This window comes from Ambystoma mexicanum, chromosome 10, assembly GCF_040938575.1.
Source record: "Ambystoma mexicanum isolate Mex_15411 chromosome 10, UKY_AmexF1_1, whole genome shotgun sequence".
NCBI lineage: Eukaryota > Metazoa > Chordata > Amphibia > Caudata > Ambystomatidae > Ambystoma > Ambystoma mexicanum.
Genome location: NC_090932.1, coordinates 684,350,229 through 684,367,790, shown reverse-complemented (window position 1 = coordinate 684,367,790; position 17,562 = coordinate 684,350,229). Strand labels below are relative to the sequence as shown.

General features: G+C 51.0%; 1 protein-coding gene across 2 annotated transcripts in view; it reads right to left on the bottom strand.

Moving 5' to 3' along the window:
• GK5 (glycerol kinase 5) overlaps window positions 1-17,562 on the bottom strand; it is an 831,314-nt gene that overhangs the window by 24,162 nt on the left and 789,590 nt on the right. For both annotated transcript variants that reach the window (XM_069618275.1, XM_069618276.1), the window contains one exon: window positions 3,633-3,766. In XM_069618275.1, coding sequence (XP_069474376.1) covers window positions 3,633-3,766 — 134 coding nt within the window. The remainder of the gene's footprint in view (window positions 1-3,632; window positions 3,767-17,562) is intronic.

Below are 17,562 nucleotides of genomic sequence, written 5' to 3'. Positions count from 1 at the left end.
CTCCGTCCACGTGGGCGCTGCTGGGCTCGTCATCCTAACAATGAATTGGCTACTAACACAAGGTTATTTTATCTCCATAACTGGGTACCTGGTAGATACAGGGATGAGCTCGGGGGAGGGCTGGGGTCTCACTAACTTGCATGCTCCACTTTGCCAGACAGATCAGCAACTCCCAAAGTCATTTGGCATTTGGATGTGCACAAGGACCTGCGCCACCCAACGCGAGAAGGGGCAGACGACAACGATCAGATACCGGGACCCGGTGCATCTATCGCCCATATCTGCGTAGTTGATATGCAACTCGCGGACCGGCCCATTGGGGCGGGTCAGAGTGCCTCTCAGTGTTCTTAATGTCATGCCTGTGCTGAAACTTAGACATGTTGTGCATCTAATAACCATACTCGTCAAGTGTTCCTGGACATTTGGAATGAACCAATCCTCTTGTATATCAGCAGTAATGTGGTGTTTGGAGCTGTGGGAGGGGTGATGGAGCGGATCAAAACTTATTAACAACAGTTTGTGTGGAATCACTGCTTTTCTTGTGCATTCTTGCCTCCACAACAAATCAGTAGGGGATTGGGTGCACCCTTTCTTGACCCACCACTGCTTCTTTGCATCCGGGGCCCTTCCTTGTAATTCAATAATTTACGCTATGGGCAGGGCATGGTATGAGACAGGTGGCTGATCAGTGGCAGGTGTTGTGAGGACATATTCAGCTACAGCTGGTACTGGGAGATTTGGTGCTATTTCGGCCACAGCATCTGTGGCAGCGTTTCCGAGGGAGACCTCGTCAGTACTCTAAAGTGTGGACGGCGCATTTAACGACCGCCACTACAGAAAGCTGGGAGACAGTTTTATTTTGATTTGGTTGCACACATAAAAAGCAGTACACTTTCACATGGGTTACAACAGATGATTTTTGGGAGAGTCATCCACCGCTGACTTTCCTCCCCTGCATAGCCCTCCTGCTCCCATCCCAACTGTTCCTTAAGGCCTGGTGACGAGATACTGGCAGTCCCTATTTATCCATGCGAGGCAGTGTTTATGAGTTTGTGCTGGAAATTTCCGATCATGTGCAAAGACTCTTCCAAGCAGCGCAATGATGGTTACGATTGGGGTAAAGAGCACACCTTGTTGGAAAAAAGATGGCCAAACACAAACGGATGATCCCAAAAGGGGGCGGCATATAGAAGGTATAATAGAACTTACAGGAAAGGTAGAATTTGTAGACGTTAGGTTTTCAAAGTAGCAAAGGCACACTGATCTATTGCCATTTTGGAACTTAGGCCCCGTGCAGCCAGTCAGTGCAAGAGAATAGAGAATAATAACTGTAGGCCTCAGTAAGAATACCCCATCCCTGCTCCCATCCCAGGTGGTAGCGTAGAAGGTTATTCTATCAATTAGAAACATAGCACTTGTTGTCTCACACTGTAGACCCATCTAATCTGAAAGGAATGTGCACAGCAAAGCGGGGTAGGGTTGTGCCTGGGGTTGAAGGCCGATCTCACGAGACGCAGGGCAGAACTCTAAAGCTGCCAAAACATGCTTCCCAGATTTAGACCACCCACGTCCACAAACCCCCAGCCAGTCTGTTTGAACTATAATCAGTATCCCGAAATACCTCCTACTAGTCAGAATCCTTTGGTGTTCTGGATCACTCTCTGCAGGTCAAACGTTTCTACAAGCAAAAAGTGGGAGATAGATCCCTTTCCTTGGCTGGCGCCTCTGGAACTGCCTCCCGCCCCTCAGACTTGAGCTGGATTTTCTTAAGTTCTGGAAACTTCTCAAGACGTTCCTTTTCTCCTCTTCCTTCCCTCTCCCCTCCCATGCTAAACTCTCTGTCGCTGTGACTGGAGCCGGGTCCCTTAAGAGTCATACAGGGACAAGTCCCCCTGCCCATCAGTCCCTCCCAGCATCCTTTGCCAGCACTTGCCCTCAGGTTCCCTTTCACTGAATATCCCAGTGTAGTCCTCCCTGTCCACTGTACTCTTTCCTCCCACCTCCCTCTTTCCCCTGGCACTTGCCGCCGTGGCCTGACCAGCATTTGCCCACCCCCACCCATGGGTGTACCCCACTCCTGCACTTCTCCCTCTACTTCCCACCCCCTTGCACTTATTACCTTGTCATGCGCACTTGCATGGTAGGATTATCACAAGGCCAATCTAACAGTTTTCTTTGTTGCTGTATTCTTATGATTTCCCATGTCCCCACCACCCTCGGCTTGTGTCGCCTGAAAACACCTGTGTATAGGCACCATACAAATGACTAATAAATAAATAAATAAATAAATAAATAAACCAAAGCCCGAAATGCCTCAAGTATCGATTGATTAGAGTTCCGCAACAGGCAACTCTGGAAGGGGGGCCATGCCAAGGGGGGGCAGCCCAAGTGGCATGTCCTGTGATTTGTACTATGAGGTGTGCAGGGTGAGAATAACAAATTTAGGCCAACTATGGGGAGGCATGGCAGGGGCACCCGAGCACTGGGATCGTGCTAAGCTTCTCACATTTCTAAGGGCTATCTTGACCTCGAGTGTATCTACCAAGCTCATGTCTAAATTACCAGGTGTACATCACGTGGCCGAAATGTGCAAAGAAAGGTCTATTCATCTGATGAACCAATTGTATTATTATGTTGTGAACTTATAGCTGTCAAGGTCCACATGGAAGAAGATTGACACTTCCAACGCCTCATAGGATGATCGATAAGGGACCGACTGTATGCGCATAGGGGCCTCACCAATAATAATGAGGAAATGACACTGTATATTGTTTTTGTCATAAGTGACGTTTTTGTGGTTTGCCCTAACTGGTCAGTGCGCTCCGTGGCAGTAGGGTTTGAATGACCCTGCTGACATGTATCTCATTTTGGAAGTAAAAAACCTTGTCACCCTCGCAAATGGTATTCTGAGCTATTTTCCTTAGATGGTTGTATTTATGACATGTCTGGTTTTCTGGAGGTCTGCCGCACAACTTGTTTCCTTGAATTATCTGAATTGGGCCAAAAGGGTCTACTTTCTAAAGAGATGCCGAGAGAAAGTGAACTTCAAAAATCATCACTTAATTTAAGATAACTGATTACAAACAAAAACCCAGAGTGGCAAATCCTATGGTGGCACCAGAAATACAAGTGTTATGTTAAATAGCACTTGGTTTTAAAATGCCACCTACTTTTTGAGATTGCTTGGGATATTTACAGCACAGGGTACATACAACGTACTGTATGTGGTAACTGTGGGTTCCTTACCACAAACAATTTCTATGTACCCTATGAGAAAAATGTCCCATACAATCCTCTACTCAATCAGGTGGTATTTTAAAAAAAGAAAGCATTTAAAATGCCACCTATTTTACTGTTAACCATCCAATCCTGGATGGCCGGAAGACAGGAATTGAGGTGGCCAACCTGAGGTGATGGATGTTCAAGTTTTAAAATTGTAAGTAAGCCATAAGAGACAAGCCAGCAGTGCAGGTCAAAGAAAAGAAAAAAAACTGAAATAAAATGTTAGATTGACTGGAGCTTAATTACGTTTTTTCTCTTCTTGCAGGGGAAGGATACCAAATAAGACCTCCAATTTAACAGAATCCAAAAAGCCCCAACAATATAGATGTCATTTTGCGTTTCATACTTACCTACTGCGAGGCCAGCCAGGAAAGCAGCACCCAGGGAAGACATGTCTGCATGCTGGGGCCTGTCTATAGTCTGATTAAACAGGTCCGCTGTCATCTGCATTACAAAGCTGTTGTTACAGACACCACCATCGGCTCTGTAAATTAGAGGAAAGAAGATTCAAAGCAGTGAGTGATTTCTTTTTGGTATGGTTTTCAATGCAATGTGTGCGACGTACACATTTATTTCTACTAAGTTGCTGTGTTCATGATTGTTTAACTTAATTTTCTGTACTGGTGAACCACAAGTGTAGTTCAATTGTACATGTCTGGGCCTGGGTTGAATCTTCTTAAAGGCCACAGAGTAAGTCTGCAGCCCTGGAGTTAACCAAGGAGACTAGCCATCCATACACACTTCTAAACCTGCAGTGGGAAACCCGAGATCTAAGCATGAAATCTGAGCTTTCCACTGCAATGGGAGAATGGTCACACAAAATAAAAAAATCGCGAGGTTATCGAGTCATCATTGTACAACCGATGTATCAGAATACCACATTAATTTCAGTCCGCTCTCTGAAATATTACTTTTTGCATTCCAGTTAGCCAAACAGCAGGAATACAATTTTAGCTCAGAAAAAGGGAAAACCTCAACAATGAGCTAAGTTAAAATTCATTGACCCCATGGCACTTCAGGATGGCTATCCAATTTAAAACCTTAGGAAGGAAACCCTGTTATCCAATGGCAATACAAGAATATGTTTCTCAAATCTCCCAAAATAATTGAGAAGCAGAGACGGTACCATGCGTGTGGTCCCACGGCATGACAGTCCGCAGACATCCCTGTACATACCCGGCACTCAACTGCAGTTCCCCAAATTGAAGCTGTTCAGAATATCCAAACTAAGGCAAGTGGACAAGTGGGTGGGTACTCTCAAAAGGACTGATGAAGCAAGGCGTTATCATACATTTCTAATTAGTCTTACAATGGGCCCGGTCATATTTCCAAATCTATTTGAAACAGAACACACATAAATACCCTGATATAAGCATTGGCGGACCAAGGCTCAATTTTCCTTCTGCATGACCCACCAGCATGTTGCGCACATCGCTCATTTTGAAACGAGCAGCGAAGGATGGCTGCAAGAGGCAGTAGCATTGCAACAGCTACCACAAGCTCTGGCGTGGAGTAACATTCTTCCTCCCCCCTCCTACTGGATGTAGGGGGCACCCAACTGGATTCCCTTCACTCACCTGAGTGGAGCATCTGCTCATGGCTGAGAAAAGCAAACTCGTCTAATATTCAATGAACAGGGGTAAAGAGAGAGAAGGCTACCCTGGAGCTCATCGATAACCTGCCAATGCACCGTGTGTAGTGTGGGTAATCTGCCTGTTGAAAACGCATCTATTTAGAAAATTACTGCCTATGGGCCACAGGTGGCAGCTCTATGATCAAATCTGGCTCGGTCTACACCTCTTGGCTGCCAGGAGGCAGCAGAGTCACAGGAGTGCTGCTCCTGCTAGGTCTTAAATCAGGACAAACAGCAATGGGGAGACAGATTAAACATATATTTTCTAAAAAGCCTTAACAAATTACGATTCTTTTCTTCTAAATGAAGCAAGCCAACAGCAGAAGTTTCAGAAGGAATAGCCAGTCATCCAGGGAACTGTCCTGCAAATGGAGTGGGGGAAGTGGGGGCATGCTAGTGGAAAGGTACAATGCTGCCTTAACCATGGTGGAAGGAGTGCAATCTCCAGCAGGAGGTGAAGAGAACACACAATTTAATTGTATATATTTATTTATTTAGTTCAACATTTGTAAAGTGCACCAAACCCGGAGGCATCTGGGCGCTGGTTTACGTACACCTGGTGGTTACACTGGTCGCAGACCAGAGGTGGCTATATGAGAGAAAGGATTACACTTGGTTACAGACATACAAAGAACATACGAGTAGTGATTCGAGAATAGTTACAGACACAGAAGGTATTTACAGGTACATGGTTGCCAGTTAGTATAGAGGGATGTTGCCAGCTGCTAAGGGAATTGTGTGACTTCAATTACTCTGGATTGCCTGGGAAAAGAGGCAGGTTTTGAGCTCTTTGTGGAAGGAGCACAAGGACGGTTCTGATCTTAGCGCTAGTGGCAGGGCGTTCCGTTGTTTGGCCGCGATCAAAGGGAAACTGCTACCTCTGTCTCTCTGACGTCTGTAACTGGGGATGACGAGAAGGTGCGAGTACACTGCCCCTGTAGGTCTATTAGATTGTACCTTGGAGATTTGTCTGGCTAGGTATATCGGGGCACTGTTCTAAAGGCATTTATGTGTGTGATCTCTGCAGAGAAAACCTAGCTGGAAACACAGAGCAGGTGAGCTACATTGATAATTATAGGTAGGGGGAAGAGGAAAAGGTGGCATAACATGTAGTGTGAGAAGTTAAGAGATTCAGAAATTAGCATCAGACATGGTGTTTTTAGAAAAACAGTTTCTTCTACTCCGTGCGTGCAGGAGGGAAAGGGCCAATCTTGTGATTTCTGTTAATTTCCAAAGTATACGAGCATAGTTCTTTTCCCGGTTTTCCCTTTTTGTAGTCTTGTTTCCGAGCATGGCAATATTATGGCTCTAGTGCTGCTTTAGCCATCAGATATAGTGAGGCACTCAGCCAGATAGGATGGCGTATTGGAAGTCATTGCCTCGTCGGTGATGCAGGTCTTGATGAAGATGCAGTTCCAAGAACACAGGGGTCATGCAATCACATTTCTGCAGACCTTTGAGGAGGGCTTACTAGATAGCTTTCAATGGGGTGAAGATGGAGACTGGGACTCCTGCGAGGACTGCATTTACACCATGAATGTGGGAGAGGGCAAGATCTTGAGTAACGGTTATGAACTTGGAGGCAGGGCTGGAGGGCTTGCTTCTCTGACCTTTTAAGAGCTGGCATGGAGCCGTTTGGGCCTTATTGGCAATGTGAGATTTGATGGATGGATTGCAGTCAATGGTGAGACCTAGAGAGTTTGCAAAGGGGTTGGGCAGGGATGAAATTCTGCAGAGTTTAATTAATTTTAGATACCTTTGGAATTGAGCACGCTTGTAAAGGCTTTGGAGGAAGATTAATTCAGTCTTTGTTGGGATCAGTTTTAGGTAGGCAACTGACATCTGCGAAAAACCCAAGTGTATTCTCACGGATAGACCCAGAGGATCTTTTGTTCAGGGGGCCAGGACACTGCCATCGCCTTTGGGACCAAACCTTGGGGGTGGACCAGTGCAGGTGGATCACCTGGACAGGGGGTCCTTGGGGACTGCCGGAGGAATGCCCTCAGGAGAGACGCAGTATTCCCCCCCTTTTCTGACACACCCCTACCTGATACCCCCTCAGTCACATGGGATATGTTACACCCAATTTTCCCATAATTACCAGAAAACACTATGGGCCTCATTACGAGTTTGGCGGCAGCCATGGAGCCCTTAGCTCCATGGCTGCCGCCACACCGGGCTCCTTTACCGGATTCCCAGAATGGGGAATTACCGGGCCATTCCGAGTACGGAGGGCCCGGTAATTCCTCCCTCTGGGAATCCGATCCTGGGCCTTCCCCATTCCCATCTGAGCCCACACAGGGTTCAATGGGAATGGGAGAGGGAGCTAACAACGGGCCGATTACGAGCGGCCCGTTGTTTGCTCCCTCTTCCCCTTGCGGGACCCGGTAACGACGCCTGGTTTGACCAGGCGTTCCTTACCGGGTCCCGCAAGGGGACGTTGCAATCGTGTGGAATGGTGTTAACGGGTCCGCACCCATTAGCGGGACCCGTTAACCCATTCCGTACAGGCCGTAATGAGGCCCTATGACTTCCCAACCCCCCCGCCCCTTTTGTTTGCAAACACTAAGACAAAGAAGAGACAACATACTGTCCCTTTAACAAGGATAGGCAAGGTCAGGCCTCCCTCGACAATCAGTCTCACCTGAGACCTATTAAGTCTCCCCATCACTCTAAGAGGCAGAGCACACAGGCACGCTCTGAGCGAGCTGGGGAAGCTGGATGGTGCATGGAAGGCAGAGGAAGAAAACTCGAGCTGGAGAGATCCTGGAAGGCCTGCAGGAAGGACTGCCTGATTGCTGGGCCTGTGAGTACAGGGGAGGCTGCCGTGTGGAATGGGAACTGCACCTCCAGGAAGCCAAACCAGGGGCAGGTGGGGTTACCTGGCGGTGCCCACACCATAACACCTTCCCTTGGCAAAACAGGCAAGCCCTGGCCCTTGAGAGGCAGGTGGCAAGACCCTGACCTCAACAAGAACCCCCATATACTCCTGCAGCTCCCAAAAATGCCAGAGTGCCAAAAAGGGGAGCTAGCAAAGTGCTACTAAAATCAGAATGAAGGATTCTGGGACTGGAAGTGCAAAGACATTTCTTTTGTGAACTTTAAGAGGGGTCCAAGCCCGGCTGAGGGACCCCCATCAGTGAACCTTTGAAGGGGTCCGAGCCCGACCGAGGGGGACCCATATGTGAACCTTTCGAGGGATCAGAGCCCAGCTGAGGGAGACGAGTGTGTGAACTTTACGGAGGGGGCCTGAGCCCGATCGAGGGAGACCCCTGGAGAAAATAAGGAAACTGAATTGTGCTTCAAAGACGCCAGTGACCTTCCGGGGTGAACGGCAGAGTTGGGGAGGCGAGGCCAAGCCTGTGGTGTTAACCTTGACCCGTGGAAAACTGCAGAAACAAGAAGGAAGATGCACACAGCCGGTGAGTTGGCAAGTGACATGTGGGACTGGTGTGTGTCAAAGAGAGTTGAACCATGCTCTGTTAGTCAAAGTGTTCCTGCAGAGGTCTGAAAAGAAAGCCACGCACATTCGAAAGTCTTCGACACCCGAAAGTGGTCTGTGGGAGGGCGTCAGGGAGACCCGAAGTGTAATAAAGCTTGGGGAAGAGAGCCCCCTTGCAAGTGTTGTTAAACTGTCATAGGTCTGAGCCCGGCAGAGGGGGACCTACATGAGGTCTGAGCCCGACAGAGGGGGACCTACATGAGGTCCGAGCCCGACTGAGGGAGACCGTCGTGAACTTTGTGTTTTGAAAGGGTCTGAGCATGACTCAGGGAGACCAGTTTGAACCTTTTGATGAACTATATATTGAAGCTGGAAACCGATACTTTAGCGTGGAGGGCCAGGATGGACTCAATCCACGTTATGAACTGCCTTTAATTTAGAAGACCCTGAACCAGAAGGTGTGATACTGTCTATGGAGGCCGCCTTTCCCCATGCTGTCCAACGTGGGGAGGAGAGCTGACTCAGCCACATTGATTCTTTATAGTTTTGCACATTATTCCTTTTGCAAACACATTTTTTTCCCACACACATTTTGTTACATTAAAGTAAAGGCTGGCATTAGGTTTTGTTAGCATAGCCCATCTTGTTTTGACCGACTCCACTAGGACTGTATTATTTATTATTTGATGGTCGAGCGTGCTCCCATCCTAGAAGTAGGGCAAGATAGGAATTCTTCCAATGCTGTTTTCAAGAACAATGAAGGTTTTCCAAACTTATCTTTTGCATCTGTCTTGCTTTTGCTACCATGCTTCCCTTACACATCCATGTCTGAATCCGGGAGAGGAAGTCTTTCAGTCCATGGATTATGGTGGCAGTTGAAGTTTAGGTAAATGTGCATGTCCTCAGCATATTTTGGTGGATCTTGATGTACAGTTTGGCGATTAGTTCCCAAGGGGTTTGATGTCGAGGATAAAGGTGACGAGGGACAGGATGGAACCTTGAGAGATTCCACATTTTTCAGGGCCTCTTGCAGATCTGTTGGTGCCCACCTAGATGAGCTGGTGTTGGTCTGTATGGTAGCACATGAACCAATAAATGACTTATTCTTCTCATCCCTTGAGAGTGGCAAGGATGCTGAGGATATCCTTGTAGTCAATCATGTTGAAGGCAGAAGCGAGGTCAGGCAGGACCAGTTTTGCATGGGCTCCCTTGTCCATTATGTTGAAGGCATAGATTAAGACCTGATTGGTGGTGGTCTCATTACAGAAATTCAGCCAGAAGCCGGACTAGTTCTTCTGTAGGTTATTTAGTGTGCTCTTCTCGTGTGGGTGAAATGTGAGTTTTTTTTATTACTTTCCCAAGGAACAGTAAGGGTCTGATGGATGGGTAGCCAGTGACGTCATTTCACCAAAATGCCAGGGGTAGTGGAAGTGACATCACATGACCCTTTACCCCCCTGATGACACCACAGGAAGTGATGTCATTTGACCCCACCCCAAGTAACATCACAGGAAATTATGGCAAATTCCCTTCAGATTTTTCAGATGCGTCTAGCACCCGTGTTTCCAGGCGCTCTCATTTCAGCCAGATATAAGAACTGAGGCACAGAGGGAGGCAGGGTTTGTCCACGATTACACATTGGGGGAAGGTCATTTTCCAGATTCGACGTGGGGTCTACATGTAAAACATACATAATGCAGAATTTGTAACAGGGTAACCAAAAATGGACACAGTAGGGAGCAGTTGCTTACCTGTAATTCCATTACTCCAGCGTTGGTATCTTTCATAGATTCACATGCTGTGAATATTTGCTGTCGTCAGGCTGGGAATCCCTGGTTACTTATATTTAATACCTTTCCTAAGGAAAAACATTTGACACCTTAAGTGTCCTACCCACATCGTTGTGGGTGCGTTTGGTCCCCACCAATAGGACGTTGAGTGCATAGCTCCTCCCCAGCAGCTTCCCCTCAGATTCTAACCACTTTTGCTGGAGAAATAACACATACAGAGGGTGTTTGCCTGGAGTGGAAGGCTGGAGGGCGCATGTGAATCTATGTCACTCAACCTCATAATATTAGTGTCTTGTTAAGTATTATATGAACTTCAGTTACTGAGGGCAAGCCATTATATATTTGCTATATTGATTTTTCAAAAGCGTTCAACACCATTAATTCTTTGGGCTAAACTGAAGAAGTGGAAAATGTACTCTCAACTATTGTACTTCATCCAGTTACTTTATTCTGAGACATCTGTGAGAGTCCGAGTTAACCGTGGGGGCCTTAAACGGATAGTATTTCCACAAATAATGGGCTGAAACAGGGATGTGGGCTCGCTCGTACCTTGTATAATCTATATACCTCAGGCTTGGCACAGGGTGAGAAACTTTCCGCCAGTTATGGAGTGAGTTAGAATTCCATGGCTCTGCTATGCAGATGATACCATCCTCTTGGATCAGACCCCCTTTGGCCTACAGCGCTCCATTTGCTTATTTATTTATTAAAAACGTGTATAAACCGAGCCACATGGCCGTGGGCCTCAGAGCGCGCCCACAGAACAGAGGCATTTCAGGAAAACAAAGGATCAAGAAGCCAATGGACAGGAGAAAGGGATCAGGAGGCTCGATCGCTGCTTCAGGAAGAACGTGCTGTTTCCTGCCTGCCGGCATATCTACTGTATTTAATATACTTGGACTAGTAAATAAGGCAAACCCCGGCCACCAGCCTCTGTTTCCTTCAAGAAGGCACGGTCGCACGCACTAGCGCGCGCACCAAGAAGTGCCCAAAAGTGCCTGTTTCTGCCTGGGTGGCTGCTCGATCGCTGGTTCAGGAAGAAAGTGCTGTTTCCTGACTGCCGGCATATCTACTCTATTTAATATACTTGGGAGTAGTAAATAAGGCGAGAGTGTAAACTTCACACGGGACTGCTAGTACGGGACAATAGTATGCCTTATTATTGAAAATAAGCATATATAATATCACTTTCTTGTTCACTTTAGGCAAACCCCGCCCACCAGCCTCGGTTTCCTTCAAGAAGGCATGGTCGGACACACCGGCGCGCGCGCACCAAGAAGTGCCCAAAAGTGCCTGTTTGTCTGTTCGTCTGCTGAGGCGGGTGGGGCTGGGAATGCAAGGAGTAAGTATATAAAACATGCAGCAATAACGTGTTAATGTGATGCAGATCGTAATAGGCAGTAAGCCATAATAGTAGTGTGTGGACGGTCACTCGTGAACGGTGAAAATAAAGCAAAAGCTTGATCGAAGAGTGCGGCTGCCGTGGAAACGCCACGCAGTCTGGAGTTGAATGAGAAAAGCAGTTGATTAAGAGGGGTGTGGCTTAGGAAACCTAGCAGTGAAGTGCAGGATGCAACTGCAAGCCAACAAGGTGTGTGAAAGATCTGACAACATCAATATTACGTTTACGGTCTTCGCACAATAACAGACAGCTTGTACTAATACGTGGAACGCCAGTGTGTGTCTAACAAAATAGATTCCTGCACAGAGCGAGCCAACAACAAGTGCAAAAGATTTAACGCTATCACCACCGTTACGTTTACACTCTTTGTACAATAATAGACCACTTGTACTATTACGTGGAACGCCAGAGTGTGTAAGGAACAAGTTACTTACCTGTAACTGTTGTTCTCCAGCATGGGTCTGGCATGGATTCACATGCTCATGAATATTCCCCGTCGTCAGGCTGGGAATCCTCGGTAAAGAAAAAATCAGTATCAGTTTCGTTTCTGATCTGTCTTACGTAGTAGTAACCAATCACTGATCTCTGTGTCATACTGACCACAGCCAATGACTGCCCTCTACCTAAGCCCCGCCTCTGGCAGCCATCTTCAGATTTGGTAGCACGTGAAGTGGCAGTATGACCCAGTGAAGAGCCGCAGAGGGGTAGGCGGGAGGGTTCGCATGTGAATCCATGCCAGACCCATGCTGGAGAACAACAGTTACAGGTAAGTAACTTGTTCCTTCTCCAGCATGGGGTCTGGCATGGATTCACATGCTCATGAATAAAGAATACATAGCAGTACACACATGCACAACCACGGGAGGTGGCAAAGGCTCAACATTAAGCATTACATCAAACTCAACATTAAGCAATTCTTACCTCCTCACCAGGCTCACCTTAGGCGAACAGGTTGAGCAGCACTGCTTGGCCGACCCTGGACTCCTCCCTGGAATCCCGATCGACGCAGTAGAATTTCGTGAAGGTGTGCGTCGACCTCCACGTAGCAGCCCTGCAGATGTCCAGCAAGGGCACACCAGATAGGAACGCCGTGGTAGCTGCGATCGCTCTGGTGGAATGGGCTCTCAGACGGCCAGGCAGCGGTCGGTTTGCCAACCGATGACAGTACATGATACAGCCGGAGAGCCATCTGGAAATGGAAGCCTTCGAGAGAGCCTTCCCCTGATTGACAGGTCCAAAGTTCACAAAGAGTTGTGACGTCTTCCGAAAACACTTCGTGCGGTCCACGTAGAACTTCAGCGCTCTAGCCACATCCAGCGAGTGCAAAGTCCTTTCAGCCGGCGACGAAGGCGACGGGAAGAAAACAGGCAACACCAAGGGTCCGTTGAGGTGGAAGTCCGACGGCACCTTGGCATGAAGGAGGGGTGCGTCCTGAGCACTACCCTCGTGTCGTGAAAAGTCAAGTACGGGGCCTTGCAGGAAAGGGCCTGGATCTCTCCCACCCGTCGTGCGGAGGTGATGGCCACAAGAAACGCTGTTTTCCACGACAAGAACTTCAACGGAGCCGAGTGCAGAGGCTCGAACGGAGGTCCCATGAGCTTGGTCAGCACCATGTTGAGCTCCCACGCCGGGGCCGGAGCCTTCACCGGCGGGAACGATCTGAACAGTCCCTTCATGAACTCCTTCACCAGACGATGAGACCACAAAGACATCCGCCCCGTGGTTCTGGTGTATCGGGAGATCGCAGCAAGATGAATCTTGATGGACGCGTGCGCCAGTCCAGCTTTGGCAAGCGTCAGTAGGTACGGCAGTACTTGGGGAGCCGTAATCCGTAGAGGGTTAATCTTCTGTGCGTGGCACCAGACAGAGAACCTCTTCCATTTGTGTCCGTAGCATTTAAGAGTTGAGGACGCCCTGGCCTTTGCAAGAACCTCTCTGCAGTCGGCCGGTATGTCGTATCCTCCAAACTCTAACGCTGCAGGAGCCAGGCCTGCAAGTTCAGCGACTTCGGGTCGTGATGGAGGATGGCGCCTCCTTCTCTGGAGAGAAGATCCGCGTCCACTGGCAGCTTGATTGACGGTGATGCTGACAAGTCCAGAAGGTCCGGGAACCATATCTGCCTCGGCCACGCAGGTGCGACGAGGATCATCCTGCACCGTGACCTCTTGAGCTGGTTGATGAGCCGGATCAGCAATGGCAATGGAGGGAACGCGTATAGAAAGAGGCCCTCCCAGGGGAACGAGAAAGCATCGCCCATGCTCCTCGGCTGGGGAAACCTGCTGGCGAACCTCCGGCACTTGGAGTTCGTCGCCGTCGCGAACAGATCGATCTGGGGTGTGCCCCACCGTCGGAAGAGGCGGTCCACTAGATCCTGTCGTAGTTCCCACTCGTGGCACGAGCGCAGCTCCCTGCTGAGTGAGTCGGCGATGGTGTTTTTTATCCCTGCCAGATGAAACGGCACCAGAAACATCCCTTGGGCGACGGCCCAATGCCACAGATCCTGCGCCTCCATGGACAGGGCTGGGGACCTGGTTCCGCCCTGTTTCCTGATGTAGAACATGGTGGTGGTGTTGTCGGTGAAGATCCTCACCACCTTGCCCTTGAGGGACGGAAGAAAGGACCTGAGGGCCCAAAACACTGCACGGAGCTCCAGGACGTTGATATGGAGGGACTTCTCCGTCGGCAGCCAAAGGCCTCTCGCGTGCAGATTTTTGGTGTGCGCTCCCCACCCTTCCAGGGAGGCATCCGTGGTCACTGTCTCCTGGTGGCCGGAGGTCTGGAAGTCCATGCCCGCTGTCAGATGCGCGCAGGTGCCCCACCACCGGATCGCTCATCGAAAACTCTCGTCGAGTGTGATCCTCTCCTCGAAGCTGCCCGTCGTCTGGATCCAGCGCGCGTCCAGGAACTCCTGCAACGGGCGCATCCAGAGCCTGCACAGGCGGATGAGGTAAATGCAAGAAGACATCATTCTGAGGAGGGACTTGATGGACCTCACTCTGGCCGCGTCCGAAACCAGCATCCGCTGCACCTTGCCCAAGATGGCCCTCGTCCTTTCCTCCGACGGAGAGGCCAGAAGCGACACACTGTCGAGCTTCGCTCCCAGAAACAGTGCGTCTTGCGCGGGCACCAGGTGGGACTTGGCGTAGTTTATGGAGAATTCCACGTCCGTGAGAAGTTGGACGGTCCTTGCCATGTGCTCCACGGCGAGTTCCTTCGTCTTCGCTCGGATGAGCCAGTCGTCCAGGTAGGGGTAGACGTGGATCCCCTCTCGGCGCAGCTGCGCCACCACCCGTGCGAGGCACTTGGTGAACACCCTGGGTGCCGACCTCAGTCCGAAGGGAAGGGCTCTGAACTGGTAGTGACGCCCTTGGACCACGAACCTGAGAAACTTTAGGTGTCCCCTTAGAATGGGAATATGGAAGTAGGCATCCTCCAAACCAAACGACGACAGGAAATCGCCCTCCTCCAGCTGACCCAGAACGTGTTGGAGGGAGACCATCCGGAACTTCTGTGCCTTGATGAATTTGTTCAGTCGTCGTCGGTCCAGGATGGGACGCCATCCTCCCGTCTTCTTCTTCACGAGGAAGTATCTTGAGTAAACTCCGGAGCCCCGAAGCCTCTTTGGGACGAGCTCGATGGCGCCCTTCTTGAGCATCGCCTTTACCTCCAAGAGAAGTTGAGGGACGTGATGTTCTTTCCTGGCCACAGGGGGGACGCGCGGGCACCTCTTTAGAAACTCGAGCGCGTGACCCTGAGCTAGGGCATCCAGCACCCAACCGTCGGTGGAGATGGACTCCCACACGCTGACGAAGCTCGCCAGCCGGCCTCCCACCGGTTTGCTTCGGTGGGGGCCCGACCCCACGGCCGGTTCAGTCCTGCTTCGACGAGGCTTTGCCGCCTTGTCCTCCTTGGCGACGACGGCGGGGTCCGCCTGACTTGCCTCGTCCCCTGTAAGCTTCCTGCGACGACGAACGGGCCGCTTGACGATAGGTGGAAAATCCGCCGCCGGAACCTTTGGAGGCACCCTGTTTGTCTCCGCCGCTCCGAAAGGGCGGCCGCCGTTGCTGGAGAACCCCAAGAGCCTGGGCCGTCTCTGTGTCTGCCTTGATGGCTTGAAGGGAATCGTCCACTGTTTTCCCAAACAGGTTGTTTCCGTTGAACGGCATGTCCAAGACTCTGTCTGCACGTCCTGACGGAAGTCAGTAGCCTTGAGCCATCCACGCCGCCTAAGGCACACGCCGTTGCCAAACTGGCGAAATCCAGTGTCAGCGATGTCCGTCGCAATCGTTATGGCGTGGTCCGACGCCACCTCTCCTTCCTGCAAGATCTCTAGGGCTTCCGCCCTCTTGTCGTCCGGTAGGAAGTCCAGCGGGGGGCCAGTTTGTACCACAACTCCCTGTCGTAGCGGGCTACGATAGCCAAGGCGTTGGCCGCCTTAATCGTCGTCGCTGCAGACGAGATGACTGCGTCCCATCGTATCTAACTTCTTTCCCTCGCCGTCCGGCGGGGAGGTCGACGTAGAGGCCGCGCCCCCCCCACTTTCTTCCTGGCCGCCGCGGAGACGACCGAGTCCGGGGTCGGCTGTGCCCGAAGGCACAAGGGGGCCGCGTCCGGGACCTGGTACTTCTTCTCGTACCGATCCCCGCTAGCCGGCGTCGTGGATGGGTTCTTGAGGAGGGCGAGGCCCTCATCCCAAATATCGTCCAGTAGAGGTACAGAGAGGACCGTCTTCCTCTTGGCCTCGCGCCGTTGATAAAGGAAACCTTCCTTCTTCTCTTCCGGGCAGAGCTGGAAAAGCTCGGATGCCCTGGCGATCATGGAGTGAAACGATCCAATCTCGTCGGGCGGGGAAGCCCGGGTGGGAGGTGACGACGGCAGATCCTCGTCGTAAACCTCGTCGTCCGTACCCGTCGCGGCCGTGTCAGTCCCCGTATCATCCCCACGAGTCGTGGACGGGGAGGAGGGCTGAACAGGACGCGATGGCTGAAAAGGAGGTGGAGGATGAATCCTTATTCTCTTAGGGGGAGGGCTCCCAGAGGGGCCTGGCTCCGGGTCCCCCGTCGGGAGCGGTTCCTCCGCTGGTGGTAACGGCAGTCTCATCCTTATCTCCGAGCATAAGGACTGTATAGCCAACAAAATGGCCGCTGAGTTGTCTTGCGGCACTGGTTGAGGGGAGTCCGACGGGCGGTCAGGGGCCCCGTCGGCACCCTCGACGTTATCGTCGTCTCCTACGTCGGGGTCCCTCCCGACGGGCTGGTCTTCTTCCACGCCAACGCCGTGGCTTAAGACTTCGATCAGCTCTTCCTCAGAGGTTGAGGCTGAATCCACGACGACCTCCTGCCCTCCCTTTTTCTTCTCCGTCGGAGGTTTCACAGGGGTCCTGTCGATGGGCATAAAAGAGGACTCCCTCCGCGGTGGCAGGGAGACTGTGAGCCCCGAGGTCGCCACCACTGGTGTAGCCTCCACAGGCTGAGCCAGGGCCGCCGCGACTGTCTCGATAGAGGCCTTGGCCGGATGGATTAAGGCTTTCACCACCTTAGGTGCGCTCACCGCCTTCTCCTTGGGGGGAGGGTCACTGCCTCGCTCCCCCTCCGATGGGGCCTTCAAGCTCGACCGGGGTTCTCTCCAGGAGCTTCGCCGGGTGCTCGGCCTTCCTCTTACCCGAACCAGAGCGTTGGCTCGTGGTTGATGGCGCCGGGGAGGATGCGCCCTGCCTGGTGCCCGTAGAGCCCGACCGTTCGGCGCTCCCGTGCCAGCGGACTCGCGGTGCTTGGCCTTGTGTTGGACCCCCGTCGCCGGGGCGTCCTCAAAGGTCTTAGAAGACCGCTCGGACTTCTTCTTCTTCTTCTCGCCTGACGGGCTCTTCCCTTCCAGCCAGTTGGCGAGACGTTGATGGCGGTCCTTCATGGTCCGCTCCGACATATTGCCGCAAAACGCACAGTCCTTCTCCACGTGCGTCTTGTCCTCATGTAGGCAGTAAAGACAAAGGGAGTGTTCGTCCTCCTTAAAGACA